Genomic DNA, 14395 nt, shown 5'->3' on the forward strand with positions numbered 1-14395 from the left:
AAACGCCTGAAGACCACGGTCAGAGTGTGACTTCAAAAATTCAATCACAGTTTCTGAGCTCTTAACGAGGAAAGGGTCGCTGTGATTGAATTTTTGAAGTCACACTCTGACCGTGGTCTTCAGGCGTTTTCCATTGATGTAAAGGATCTTTATTATTCCTTGCCGCATAGAAGCGTACTGTCCTGTGTTGAGCAATGTATAGATAAGTTTGGTGCTGTTTCCTTCCAGAATGAGGCCGGTATGTCTTGCAGTCAATTTTTAGAACTTTTACAGATTTATCTTAATTCCACCTTTATCACTTGGGATAACCAATGTTTTTTGCAGAAGAGCGGAGTTTGTATTGGCTCTTGCATTGCTCCCATTCTTAGTGACTTGTTTTTATCCTGTTTAGACCATGACATTTCTTTACAAGTGCAAGGCACTGCAGTTTTTAAAACATTTAGATACGTTGATGACTTTTTAATCTTCATTGACTGCTCTTCTGATGCCTTCATTCTGGAAGCTAAGAAAGCGTTAGAAACGTTTCAGAAGTGCTTAGCCCCCCTTCAAACTACTCATGAGATGCCGGCAGATAGGTCTCTTCGTTTTCTTGATCTTCGCCTGAATTTTCAGGACTGCCACACATGTTGGTCGTACGAGCCGCGAGCCAACAAACCACTTCTGCCGTATACGTCCGCACATTCTAAGCTTGTTAAGCGGGCCATTGTCAGTTTGTGCTTTAAGAATGCCCTTAGCAAGTCTTGCTGCCATGTTGTGGACGTAAGCTTAGAAGCGCAAACTTTACGGTTGTCCTCGGCTGGATATCCTAGGGTGGTGCTAGTGTCTGTCGCGGAGCGCATCTTAAGAGAAGCGCGATCCAGTACGCAAAAGTCAGTTGCCGATGCCCCTCCTGGCACACGCCCTAAAATTAGTGTCATACCTTACATGCACGGGATTTCCCACAACTTGAAAAAGATTGCCCAAAGAGCGAATGTAAGAGTTGTTTTTTCTGCTCCCGACAAGCTCGGCAGGCTTTGCAGGCTGACGGATCCAAATGCCGTCCCTTCCGATAAGTGCAGGAAACATCACCGAAAAAAGTTTGTCGAGTGTGTACACCGGGTGGTGTACAGCCTTCCGCTTTCATGTGGCAAGATATATATAGGACAAACTGGACGTTGCCTCAATGATCGGCTCCGTGAGCACAGCAACAATGTTAAAAACGGCTCTGGCGGTTTCTTGGCGATCCACTGTCGCGATCATGGGTGCAAACCTCTTGAGGATCAATGTACGATTGTTTCCCGTGGCAGCACGCAGCTGATCCGTGAGATATCTGAAGCACAGATGATCGCAAAATTGGGTGATGCGTGCGTTAGCTTCCCGTCTCTATCTCTTACAGAAAAAGAATTACGTTACTTGGACGCGGCATCACACGACACGTAACTATGTTACATGATTTCGCACTTCTTTTCCGTGTAAGCGCATGCGCGATCTACGTGCATGCCATGTATAAAATGACGCAGTGGCACAATAAACTTAGTTGAAAGTTTGCGCTTGGTGTGTCGTCTTCTTTCACGTCCGTGTCGTTTTTTATGTCGCGCAATATCATTTAAACAATGGATTACCAACTTGCCTGGAATGCTGCTCTCACACAGTATGTATTCCTTAATTATGCACACGTGCACCCCGGCCTCCTATCACAGTACCAGCACTGATATGCCTAGTAAGTTGCCTAGTAAGTGTACTGGTAGGCCTTAAGAGCATTTTCGGACGTGCCTGTGGCAATCTTAGCCCCTAGGGAGTCCGAAAACTCAGACGTTGACTGTACAGCTGATCAAGAAGATGGTTCAAATGATCCATGGGGTGAAAGTGTGGCAGAAGGAGGATGAGAACAGAAAGGACCGACGCACTGAGAAATTAACGAGAAAGGAAGCGTGCTGCGGCCTCTTCCAAGGAGCTTGAGCTCAAAAAGAAAGTGTTGGCTGATGCCGAGATGCAGGCATCCCTCATCCAAACCAAAGTAAACTCTTTAAAGCAGCGAAACCCAACAGTGAGATGCTGTGTACGGGCTGAGAGTATGTCAGGACAGTTGAAATTAACTTCCCAGCTGCCGAGAGAGACTCTTAGTTGTGACAAAGTTCAGGCCTCATACTGATGAGCTTGCTATCAGTTGATAGAAATAGCTCATATTCATAAACATTTACTTATGTATGCGTTTCCTTTTCATTCGTATTTGAAACTGTTCGATCTAATTTTGAAGGGGTTATACCATATTTTTCACTGTGCATTTTACCAGCACCTTCCTTCTGTTTTCTTTTTAAATAAAATAGATATTACTCCTTACTATTCAAACTGGATTAAGACATTTTTTTGTTTCAACATTCTTACTAGAGAGTGACAGCATCGGGCAACATGGTGTCAGCCTGTCTAGACATACAACAAAGTTCTGGCTCATTCAGGGAATTTTGCTTAGGGAAAACCTGGAAAACTCAGGGAATTTGGAAATATCAACTTGGTAGACACCCTGATTCTAACTTCCTTATAAGTTTATTACAGCTGTTCACCATTGCACCAAAGGCAAGCTTACTCAACAGCACTGGTGCCGGCATGTCACCATGTTGACTTCAACTACAGTACATGGAGATAATATTGCAACGGCCAAGTTTTACCTCTCTGCTAGTGAGAAGGCATTGGTGGCAACAATCATTAGTGTGTACTAGTTTTTATTTATTTTTTTGTTCTTCTGTGGCAACAGCGGCACAACACAAGTGTTGTCAGTTGTGTGGCACAAGAAATCATTGAAAGATGTCGCTACCTGCATTCCGCTAATGTGACGACGACCATCAGAATACGTGGCTAGGGGCTGTTGTGGGAAAACCACACTAGGAAAACAGCTTCCTTTACTGCTGAAAGAAAGTCAGATTTCATTGGAAACAGAGTAAGTCCTTGATTGATAAGTGAAATGTGAAAGGGTATGCCTCTTTTTCTGTCCGTCTGCTTTTATTTTGAATTTGTAGGGTAAATAACTTTTGCTTGCCCACATCAATTTTCATAATTCTTTTTTCATTCACCTTGGAATAATACAAGGAACACATGGCAATGCAGAACTTGGCAGGTAAAATATGGTTTTAGGGCGGGCAAGGAGATGGGAGAAATTGAAATGTCCTGTTGCCATACTGCCAAGAGGCAGGCTGCACTGCCAACTTCGGCACTCTCTCCTTCCGCCATGACTAGCGTTTAAGTGCTTTTTCTTCCCTGTCTTCTCTTATACTGAAGCTGAAAAACTATGTCATGTTTACGTCACAAGCCCCTCCTCTGTTTTTTTTTTTACTTCCCTTTCTCTTTTCGCTGCCCTGTGCACTCTGATCTGTGTGCCACACTTTTCTGTTTGCAATGCCCAAACCTGATGTGGGGCTCCTTAAGCAAAAAAGCCTTGTGAGCTCCATTAAATGAAAATAATGATGTGAGTGACTTTATGTGCATGCAGTGCTTGTTACGTGTTTTTCTTGTTTCATGTTCAGTGTACACTCTCGCCATCTCCCCCCCCCCCCTTTTTTTTGCCAGCAACATTGTCTTCAAATGAGGCAGTTCAGTGGCTCGAGACACATGGCATTACAATGCTACCTGCAGACAACTCCACCATTGTGGCTTCAGCGTTGGAAGGTGGCCAGACGATATCGCTCACAGGTGATCTTTGTAGATCTCACTATGCAGTGCTGCCCGGCTTGTATATCTTCCGTAGGCTCTTATCATGGTGGTCTTTGCAAAGGTGCACATTTTCACACTGAAAGGCAGCAGCCATGCTGCAACTTAACTAAAGGTAGCAGTTATCTTTTTACATGCCCTGGCTATGTTTTACGTTTACGGTAACAGTTTATTGGTTTCTGTGGTGCCATTGTGTAGCTCTTGCATTGATCGGTGTTACTTCCACACATGTTGAATTGTAGCCAAAACACCAAAACCTGCAAGGCTGTTACAGTGAAACTTCGTTAAACCGTTGTTGGCCGAAACTCGGAAAAAGTACATACGAAACGGTAGTACTGCTTAACCAAAATAGCGTGAGAACATCAACTTACCTGTCAAAAACTGAACTCTGAGAGACTGCAATGAAAGGGCAAGAACATGCAGTATTTATTCACTTTGTTCGACAAAAGTCTATTATTTTCGTTTGGTGCTGCGGCAGCCTAGCAGCAATGACAGCAGCTTCCAACTTGCTGAAGCTGCGAGTAAGCTTTTCAGCCAGCCCCCTCTTCTCGGCAAACTCTCGCATGGCAGATCCCTCATTAGCGTTTCATATTCTTTGCAGGGTGCTGTTCTTGTCATGACGATTGCATTCGTGAGGCTGACGGAATGCGCAGCTTCTGCCACTGTCTGGCCTGAATTGCCCGTGCTGTAGCTTTCCATGTCATCTTCATCACTTTCATTACGCAACACTTCGACAACAACGGAGGCAGCGATGGCAAAAAGTTTAAACTCGTAGCAGACATCTCTTCGTGGTCACAGCAGTGCTGCCGAGCAACTTCTTCGCATTCCAAATGCCACACATCCTAGTCAACGGTAGATCCCTGTCGCATGCCAGCGCCGACTTCGTGTCACGTTCGATAGCACAAATGACATCCAATTTTCCTTTTAGGCTGGGCACCTGCCGTTTTTATCCAAGCTTCAGCATAATGCGAGTCCTAGCTTGCCCGATGCCACAACGCTGTCTGGTGCGGCGCTGAAATTATGTTGATGTTTATGTGGCTTCATGCGCAAACGCACAAGTAGTTTGGAGACCGTCATTCTGATCTCTGAGGCTTGTTCTGCCGGCTGCCCAATGGGGACGACGCACCACTGATTGCGTGACGAAAAGTGGAAACACTACGTGTTAATCAATATGTATGAAATAAGCTGGTGGGGTTTATGCGGGTACAAAATGCATTATGTTCATTGGCCGCTGACTCGTGGATTTGACTTTACTACTTTTAAAACGAAAGTAGTGTTTAAGCGGGTACGGTTTAACAAGGTTTTACTGCACCATTATATCACATTCAGAGGTCAATTATGATGGACAATCTACCGTTGAATATCGTTGATGTGGTTCTGCTTAATACATTCTTCAGAATAATACCTTTTTTTCCCGGCCAACACCTCATAAGAGCAATGTATTTTTGTACCGTTGATACGATCGCATTTTCACCTGAAATCGGATAACACAACTGCAAACTGGTATTTCTGAAACTCGCAGCTTTATACTCAAGCGTACTAGATTTAATTACATTCCAGTGACCCACAAACAATGTGTTAAGGAACGGCCACACTAGCGGAAAAATGCACGCTGCGTGCCAATGGCAGTGAAACGAGCGCCACGAAAGCTGCCACGAAGCAGGTTTCTCATGCTGTGGGAGGGACTGCTCCTGGACTGATTTAAATTGTGTCATGCTGCGGCGGCAAAACGAGCTGCGAGTAAAGGAGACCAATGAGAGCTGCCCCTTCAGTGACATAAGTGTAGGAAACTGGTGTTGTCTGGACCTACCCAACCACTATCTTTGTACTCGTTTCTACTATTGTCTGCTCGCGTCAGCTTCCGTTGCGCTTAGCGTTGTGCCACGCTTCTTCTGGTTATCTTTTCAGGCGAGATTTTCATGTGGTCATGTGACTGAAAGAAGTGCCTGCCTTCATCCGACAGTGGTAGTGCTCGTTATGTCACGTTGCTCTTCAGTGTACCTTTGTTTTTTCTCGCTCTCGTACCGCTGCCTTCATCTCAAAGTTCTTGGCCTCATGGTGCCATGACCTCCATGGCTGTGTCAAGGAAACGCAAGGCTCTGACTTTGAAAGAGAAGCTCGATTTACCACCTAACACCACTGCTCATTTGCAGTTATTCGATACAGGCATTATTAGAAATGTTAAATTTCTCTTTCAAAGCTTGCTGGTGCAGCGGCTTTGGCCAAGATCCAGCAGAAGGACAGCAACATGAAGATTGACCTTCTTGACGCCATTAAGCATCTCTAACTGCTTTAAAAATGTGGATTTTATGGTGTGTGCGACACACCGAGCGACCAGGAAGACAACATGCTTGAGGTCCTGAACTGGCATCACTTGAATGTGGACAATTCCTCGGAATAGTTTGTGTGTGCAAATGACCATTTGGTGACATGCGAGTTGCGCAGCATGGAAGACATTATTGCAGAGGCGATTATTGAACATGACAGCACCGAAGGAGGTGGTGATAGCTGCGGCAACACACTCGCAGCATTAGACACTCTTCGGGGCTTCATTGCAAATGCTCAGTTGAGTGAGCAAACAGCGACTTCTTTTTTTAACTTCCAAAGAAACTTGTTAACGGGCATTGAAAAAAAGAAAGTTCTGCAAAAACTGACATGCTCTATTGAAGTTGCCGAATAAAAGTGTTGGATGCGATTTGTGTGATGTCGGGTGACACTGCACCACATAACGTAGCAGCATCACTCTACGCCACAGAAAGCTTTGCTAGTGAGTTTGTCGCCAATAAGGACATAGTGGGCAACATTGGCCAATTTTACAGTATTAATGAGAGGGTAGCAGCAGTCATTGTAAAACTTAAGAGGTATAGAATAAAGGTTGTAGAAGCCTATGCTTCAACCTCCAGCAATGATTATGATGATGATGATGATGAAACAGATCGGATTTATGAAGATGTAGAATTAGCGCTGAGAAAAGTGCAAACTCAGTAAACTGTAGTAAAGGGCTACTTCAATGCAAAATGGGGAAAAGGCAGGCTGGTGAACAAGCCGTTGGCAACTACGGCGTTGATTCTAGGAACACTAGGGAGAGATGTTAGTAGAATTTGCGGAAAGGAATAAGCTGCTAATAATGAACCTCTTCTTCAGGAAGCCTAGGAACAAAAAGTGGACATGGAAGAGCCCTAGTGGTAAAACAAGAAATGAAATTGGTTTGATACTTTCTGCCGATGCCAGCATAGTGCAGGATGTAGAAGTGTTAGGTAGGGTGAAGTGCTGTGGTCGTAGGCTAGTGAGGTCGAGGACTCACTTCAATTTGAAGAGAGAAAGAGTAAAATTGGTCAGGAAGAAGCAGGCCAACCTAGATGCAGTAAGGGTAAAAGCAGACGAATTCAGGCTGGTACTTGCAAACAAATATACAGCCTTAGAACAGAAAGATGAAGATGACATACAGGTAATGAATGAAACTGTAGCTAGGCTGGCTTCAGAAACAGCAGTTGAAGTGGGAGTTAATGCACCAAGGCAACGAGTAGGTAAGCTCTCCCAACTAACAAAGGTAATAAAGAAACGAGAAAGACTGAAAGTGTCCAACTCAAGAGAGTTTCCGTTATAATAACTCAAGTTTCCGTTATTGCCTCAGCATTAGTTTGCGGCAGCAGTGAAATTTCGTTATATTAAAATCGCATACAAGCATAGCACGTTGTTCTATGGACAAGAGGTTAGGAAAGCTAAGTACTTCGTCATATTGAGGATTAACTGTATCTTTCTATCTTCAAATCTCCAGATGCTGGTAAACTGGCTCTGAACTGGGTGAAGGATCAGCACACTGTTGCTGCCGATGGAACTACCAGTGAAGTCTCTCTCTCTAATGTGGCTAGTGCTGGAAACCAGGTGAGTTCCTAGCTAGGCATTTTATTCCCTAAGAAATCGTTCAGTAAGTCACATTTAAAGACAATGAGACACTTCACTGCTTTGCAGAATTATTTCGACAAAGGTCTTACTACGTAGCTTATGTAGGTGTTGCTTCTTGGCCAACTAGCAAGCCAGGTTCAGGGAAGCGAGTAGAGGTGCACAATGAAATACTATCTGAATTAGAATGTTTCCATGCAATTTTCTTGTGCTGATTGTGGGGGTGAATGGTTTTGGCAATGAGCAATGAACCCACTTACAACAATATCAAGTGCCACGAAAATGACATTGTTTTAACTATTGGTGTGCGAATATCAAAATTTTTGAATACAAATAGAATACAAATACTTAGTTTCAAATATCAAATAATTATACGCACATGCATTTATTAGCACGTTGGACTAATTTGTCATTTTGAAACATTGCAATTACATTGATAACGTTAAAAAACTAGACCAGCAAACTGAGCGTTACGTATTTGGCTCATGTTAACTTGGAAAAAGTAGTTCCACTAGCTGTCCTCACCAGCCAGTGCCTTACTGTACCGCATCAAATGCCCGTGAAATTGGAGGCATTTGACCCTGCACCAGTCGTCACTCATCGCTCTTGCTGTCAAGCAGTAAGCTCAGAATTGGGGGTGGCGCTGCGGGGAAAAAAAAGTGCAACCTCGTCATCAAAGCCATGCCCCCTCGCTGTTGAAAGGTTGGCTTTCCCTCGAAGTTAAGGCGTTTAGTGGCTAAGCATGATTTACAGGCAAAATTTCGCTAACATTACCAAATCATCGCAAAATTCATTGCAAAATTGCTCCAATATTCTTAGATCAGATAAAAACAAATGCTACGAACTGTGTTTGCACCCGTAAGGTGAGCAGTATATTCGATTTGATTCGAATATTGATAAACCAAATATTCGAACATTTTCTAATTGAATACGAATAATACAAATATTCGAACTTTTCGGATATTCGAGGACCCCTAGTTATAATCGATAATTGTGATAACCGGGTTGCATGAAAAAGAAATCAGAATAGGGAGGATGACATAGCTCTTGTGAGAAAACTATAATGGCAGGGAAGTCAGTGCCCCACCGCACCATCTTCTTCCATCCGGCTGTTGATGGTGTTGACTCGTTTAATTGTTTAACTCAGCTTCCTGCGCGCTCTGATCGCGTCTAACAAGCCACGGCTGTCGGTGTTCAAGAATGACACTGCTATAGCAACTGCAAAGAGTGTTTACAGGCGGCAAGCGACATGCAAGCACTGCCGAGGCATCGTTTTGGTGGCCTCAAAAGGGACCTTTTAAAGAATGTGAGAAGGTTGCCATGGCAGCCTGTCTGCTTGAGAAATCCAGAAGCAGCACTGGGGCGAGATTGCCACAAGCATCTTGCCACATACTTCTCACTGTCTTGCACAAGAAAATCCCACGTCTGTCAGCCTTGCTTTCTTTACACAAAGCTTGCCGACACCCTTCTACAATGCATCCAAGTGCTCCACGTAGTGCAGTGGACGGTTTCTCGCGAAAGCAAAGCTGTGGAGGGAGGGAATCATCTGCAGGGCCTCTTGCAAAGACAACGTTGAGGCAGCCTGCCTTACCACATCATCTCTGCCGTCATTGACGCACCAAATCTATAGCAGTGCACTTTCTTTTCACTGGCAACATTGTGCATTGCCGATTACCAACAGGTGGATCAGCCATCTTCCATTTCAGTGGCGAGTCAAATCAGGCGAGAAACAACGTATCCACAACCCACCATGGTTGCTTAATGGCCATGGTGTTGAGCTGCTAAGCATGAGGACGCGGGATTGAATCCTGGCCGCGACGACCGCATTTCGATGAGGGTGAAATGCGGAAACACCCGTTGACTTAGATTTAAGTGCACGTCAAAGAACCCCAGGTAGCCTAATTATTCTGAAGCGCCCCCCCCCCCACTACGGCGTGCCTCATAATCAAATTGTGGTTTTGGCACATAAAACCCCACTTTTTTTTTTTTTTAACCCTTTGAGGGTCGAATTATTTTGAAAAAAACTTTCCCGGGTGGTCAAATTATTTTATTGCGGATATTGAATGTACAAGATGTATAAAGTCGGGAATAAATTGTAAAAAAAATTAGGGAACAGTATTTTGGTGTCGGCATCACTCAGAACTGCAATATGTTCAATAGTATTTTAGAGTGTGGTACTCCTTGAAACACGAGTCTCCGCGCAGCCGCAGAGAGCGAGAATACTTCATGAGCGGCGGTGATAAACGAGCTAAGAGCCGTGCCAATCAAGATAGAAATCAACTTCCGCCGCCCCTGCGATAGCGTGCCGACAAAGATAAAAATCACGTTTCGCGCGCCTCCGTTGCGGCGGAACCAAAACCGCGAAAGCGCGTTGCCGCTGAGAGCGAGAATACCTCGCGAGCGGCAGTTATAAACAAGCTAAGAGCAGCGCCAATCAAGATAGAAATCAACTTCCACAGCATTTGCAAGAGAGTGCCGACAAAGAGAAAAATGATGTTTCGCGCGCCTCCGTTGCGATCACGCGGCGAAACCGAAACCGCAAAAGGGGTGTGGCCGCAATTTGCGCGACGCGCTGAAGCTTGAAGTCAGTTCTGTTTATCTCCCCAAGAAGGTAGCACAAATTTCAAATGCTTCTTGTAAGACCTAAGAGGTGGCAGCACCTCCCAGTAAGCGTGCATCGTCATTATGGCGCTAAATTTCAAACGGAGGGTCGAAACCGTACCCGTACGGCGAAGACCTTGCGGGACAGAAAACCGCTGCCGTACATGTACGGCAAAAACCATCAAAGGGTTAAGACCATGTGGTCCGGGACAGCTCCAACACAGCCAACAAAGGCAAGCATAAGCGACTTAATTTGTTGGCAGAACTACATAGACTGAGGGGCTAGTGAGCAATCTCGGAGCAGCGCAGCGCTGTCAGCACTGTTGGTGGGGTCCCTTTTTGTTGCAGAGGATAGTGTGGCCCTGTTCATGTTCGGCGGGATGGAAGGGTTACGGAAAAGAGGCGCGTGAGGCTAGGTGATGCGAAGAAGGCTGGGAAATAAGCATGCGTCGGCCATTGGGGTGGCGGGCAGTTGTGCAGCAGCTCAAATTTCTCTTTTTCTTTTCTTTTTTAAAGGATTTCGCATTTCATTACCTTTCCGCACGGATACACAGCATCCAGGTTTCATCATTATTACAGATAATGCAGCATAGGGGCATTGCAGTAAGTGGGTTATTTCACCATAGGAAAGATGCAGAAGTTGATGGTGCAGCAGTTTCTCATTATTATAATCGATATATTGTTAAAACCGGTATCATTGGGAGTGGGTTCAACTGTACTGTTAAGCCTGCATAGCATTATTGTTGCTGCAGCAAGCAGGTTCTTTTAGAATTGTGCTGCTGGTTTATGAATGAAGCTGTTTTAAATAAAGTGCACATAGGATTTAATAGAGCTCACTTTTTAGTAGTGTGGTCATGAAATATCAAGAGTCCAGCTGACTACTTAAAATTCAGCCTACAATTTTTGATAGCATGGACCCATAAGCTGTTTGTGTAGCTATGTTTCATCTGTGGAGTGGCCATCTGACATCTTTAGGGTGTGGAAATTGTTTCAAAATTTTAACATGTGATGTAGGTATGTGAAAAATTCAAGCTCATGGAAAAGCTTGCTTACAGTATGTTGTCCAAACCACAGCCACAGAGACAAAGATTAACAACGTAGTGCTCCGTCTGAGTGTCCTTCCCTGTCTGTGTCTTTCGTGCTCTTGGTTCGAGCAATGCATACCACCAAGCCTAAGCATCTACTCTTGTGAACTTAATATGCTGCCCTTGCAAATTTTTTGCTGCTACAGCTCAAGTTTTTAGGTCTGAAAACATTGCCAATGTTAGCAAGGTTATTGAGACAAAATTAACTTTTTCGTTTTTTGTGGCACGGTTCATTTCATTTCATCGTGTTGTACTTCTGACATGTACATCTACTACCTTTAAAGACAATGGCTTTTCTGGGCCCTTTAGCTATTTATTTAAAGTGCTCTTCTCTGAAGGCACCCGGAATAAGTGAGGCCACATAGATGTCTTGCACCATTGAAATGTGATATCCAAGTGAACTCATCTTGCTATGTTCATTGAGAGGAGGATGTTCATTTTGACCTAATTGATTACCTGACCTTGCATGTAATGCTCCCAGGCAGCATTACTTACGAGGAGCAACAATCGGCAAAATGAGCCAGTTGTCTTGTACAATCGAGTAATATCAAAATCAGAATTACAAACAAACAACAAGGCAAGAAATATTCTTGTGGTTGCTCATGTTTGAGAACAAATGTCATCACAAAACTGAAGATAAATAAACATACAGTGGCTTCGAGTGCAACTTGTAACGAGAACGATTTTTTGCAGAAAGTGATCGCCATAGTGACCGACCAGTCACAAATCTCGTCCCTAGTCAGTGCGGGTGCTGGCCAGTCACCATTTGTCGTCGTTTCTGGTGCCAATTTTAAGGCAGCAGGTAAGAGTGGAACAGTGTTTTATACTTGCCTTGTGTGTTTTGTCACTGATTGGCCTTTCCTCCTGGCATGCCTCTGAGTAATCAAGCCAGAAAAGTTGTTTTACATACTGTTGAGCTGCACAATTTGATCAAGATCCACCATTTGAAAGTGTAGGAATGTGCTTGGAACAATTTAATTTGTGCTGATGTAGTCATGGTTGAGTTTTGTAGTGCCACTGTGCAGCAACTCTGCTGTTAATTTACTTTTATGAAATGTTTTTATGGCAAATTGTCCTTGAGATGATGCTTGAGAGATGCTAGTGTAGGATCTATAAATTTTCTCCCGAGTTGGTGTAGAAGCCCTGTAAAAGGCAATGCAGACTGCTTAAATGTTCTGCTTCTGTTTATTAAGGTGAAAGTCTTAAGTGGCTCATACCCCCGATAGTCTGAAAAGCGTGGTGTGCGGTACAAAAAGTCATGTGAGCTTGCCTCGCGCTCGTGCCATTGCTTGTGTGTTCGTTATCTTCTTCAGCTGGCTTCGATGCCGCTCGTCATGCCAGCATTCCCATACTGCCCCTCACACTCGTGCCACTTTTCTCACTCGTCGTCTCTCACCACTGGCTCCAGTGCTGCTCATCATGCCAAAAAAAGGCGAAGTTAATTAAGTTTAAGAGTTCATTCAGGCACTCGAACCCATGGCGTTTGTGGGAGCCCAAACCTCCAGCTTATCTGGAAGCCGAACCCACGACCTTTGGTGTTGGGCGAAGTTAATTATGGTGTAGTTAATAGAGTTCATTAAGGCACTCGAACCCTCGACTTTGGTGGGAATTGAACCCACAACCTTTGGTGTTAATTAAGCTAGCATCAATTAAGGCTCTGTAACCAACAACCTTTGGTGAAAGAAAAGTCATGATAAGTGACAACACATTTGAATGAAAATGTCAAGTAATTTAATGAATGACTCTGAATGACGCAGGCTTGAATGAAGGATGCAGGCTTTTGCCTTCACCACCTTTAGTGAATGATACAGTGACTGTCAATTCTTGAAATGGGGCATATTACATTCTTTCTGTAATCTGCAAGTTAGTCAATCAGCTATCTACTTCGTCTCTTGCAAACAAAAAGAACACCAATTCACAGAACTTTGTAGAATAACAAGACTGGCAGTCTGCATGAATCATAACTCTCAGTGTATCATCACCAACAAATTAAGCGCAAATAAATTGGGCTAACTATAATGTGTCTTTCGCATCTGCAGTTGCCACTCTTTGTGGTGTCAGCATGGTTTCAGCTTGTGCAGCAAGTTTGGTGCCTTCGCCACTGTAGGTAATTGGAAGTGTAATAACAGTGTGAGAATAGTGAAATCTTCAAATTGAATATTAAAAAATACAAGTTTCCAATAATGGAAATTTTATCACTTCTAAACACAGTAAAATATAAAAATACGCGTGCAGTCTGCTTGGCAACAAAAGGTTTAGTTACATCATTTGATATATTTAAGGCCACTATCAACTATACTTGAGCTCATTTGAAATGCTTTAAATTGCAAATTAAGGAAATGTGACTGCATCTGGTGCACTATGACAATGACAGTAGTACCCCTGTCACGCAGGCAAACTCAAGTGCACTTTGAGCGTGTGCACTTCGCCGCCAGTGTCATTCACAGGCTGCCACATGGGCACGCTTAGTGACACTGCAGAGTGCACATGTTGGTGAGTGTGTTCGATGAACACACTTTGCGGTGGCAAAGTATGTAGCCTCGATAGCAATGAGTAAAATATAAGTAAAGTATCATTGAAAGCAGTCAGGAGTAATTTTTAATAACTTTTTTTATATTGCTAATGTTACAAGGTAATAAAGTGTGCCACACTGCAAAAAAAAAAAAAACAGCAGAAGACTACTCTCGCTTTGGCTGTTTACAAATATATGCTTTGGCTTCTGACTCCCAATTGCCATCACCACTAACTTAGAAGAACACTTCTCTCTCTTGTGCAGCAGTGCGCCGCCAAAATGACATTCGGTGTGCTGAAGTGCACTTGCTCCAAGTGCACTTTATTTTGCCCCTGTTACAGGGGTATTACATATACAAAAAGCACTTCAGCAGATGCACGTAGAACTGCAGTGCTCAATGAAGGAGCCAAACGCATTACCACGCAGCACTGCACATTGTGTTAAAGGGATCCGAGTGTGGTAAGATTTCAAAAAAATAAGTAATTTGTCTAAATCCGGAGAGAAAATTTGTAGGCTGCCTAAGGCGAGAGAAGCATGTTTTAACAACTGGAAACTATTGTGTATAAATGATTTGCTCCATGCATTTGCTCACGAACTTGTGTGTTTGCGCACA

The 14395-nt window shown here is 43.8% G+C and overlaps 1 protein-coding gene across 7 annotated transcripts in view; it reads left to right on the forward strand.

Moving 5' to 3' along the window:
- Positions 1-14395, forward strand: part of LOC135910090 (GA-binding protein subunit beta-1-like) — a 74162-nt gene that overhangs the window by 45620 nt on the left and 14147 nt on the right. For all 7 annotated transcript variants that reach the window (XM_065442104.2, XM_065442106.2, XM_065442101.2 and 4 more), the window contains 3 exons: positions 3541-3663; positions 7460-7566; positions 11964-12072. In XM_065442104.2, the coding sequence (XP_065298176.1) occupies positions 3541-3663; positions 7460-7566; positions 11964-12072 (339 nt within the window). The remainder of the gene's footprint in view (positions 1-3540; positions 3664-7459; positions 7567-11963; positions 12073-14395) is intronic.

Source organism: Dermacentor albipictus, chromosome 4, assembly GCF_038994185.2.
Source record: "Dermacentor albipictus isolate Rhodes 1998 colony chromosome 4, USDA_Dalb.pri_finalv2, whole genome shotgun sequence".
Classification (NCBI taxonomy): Eukaryota; Metazoa; Arthropoda; class Arachnida; order Ixodida; family Ixodidae; genus Dermacentor; species Dermacentor albipictus.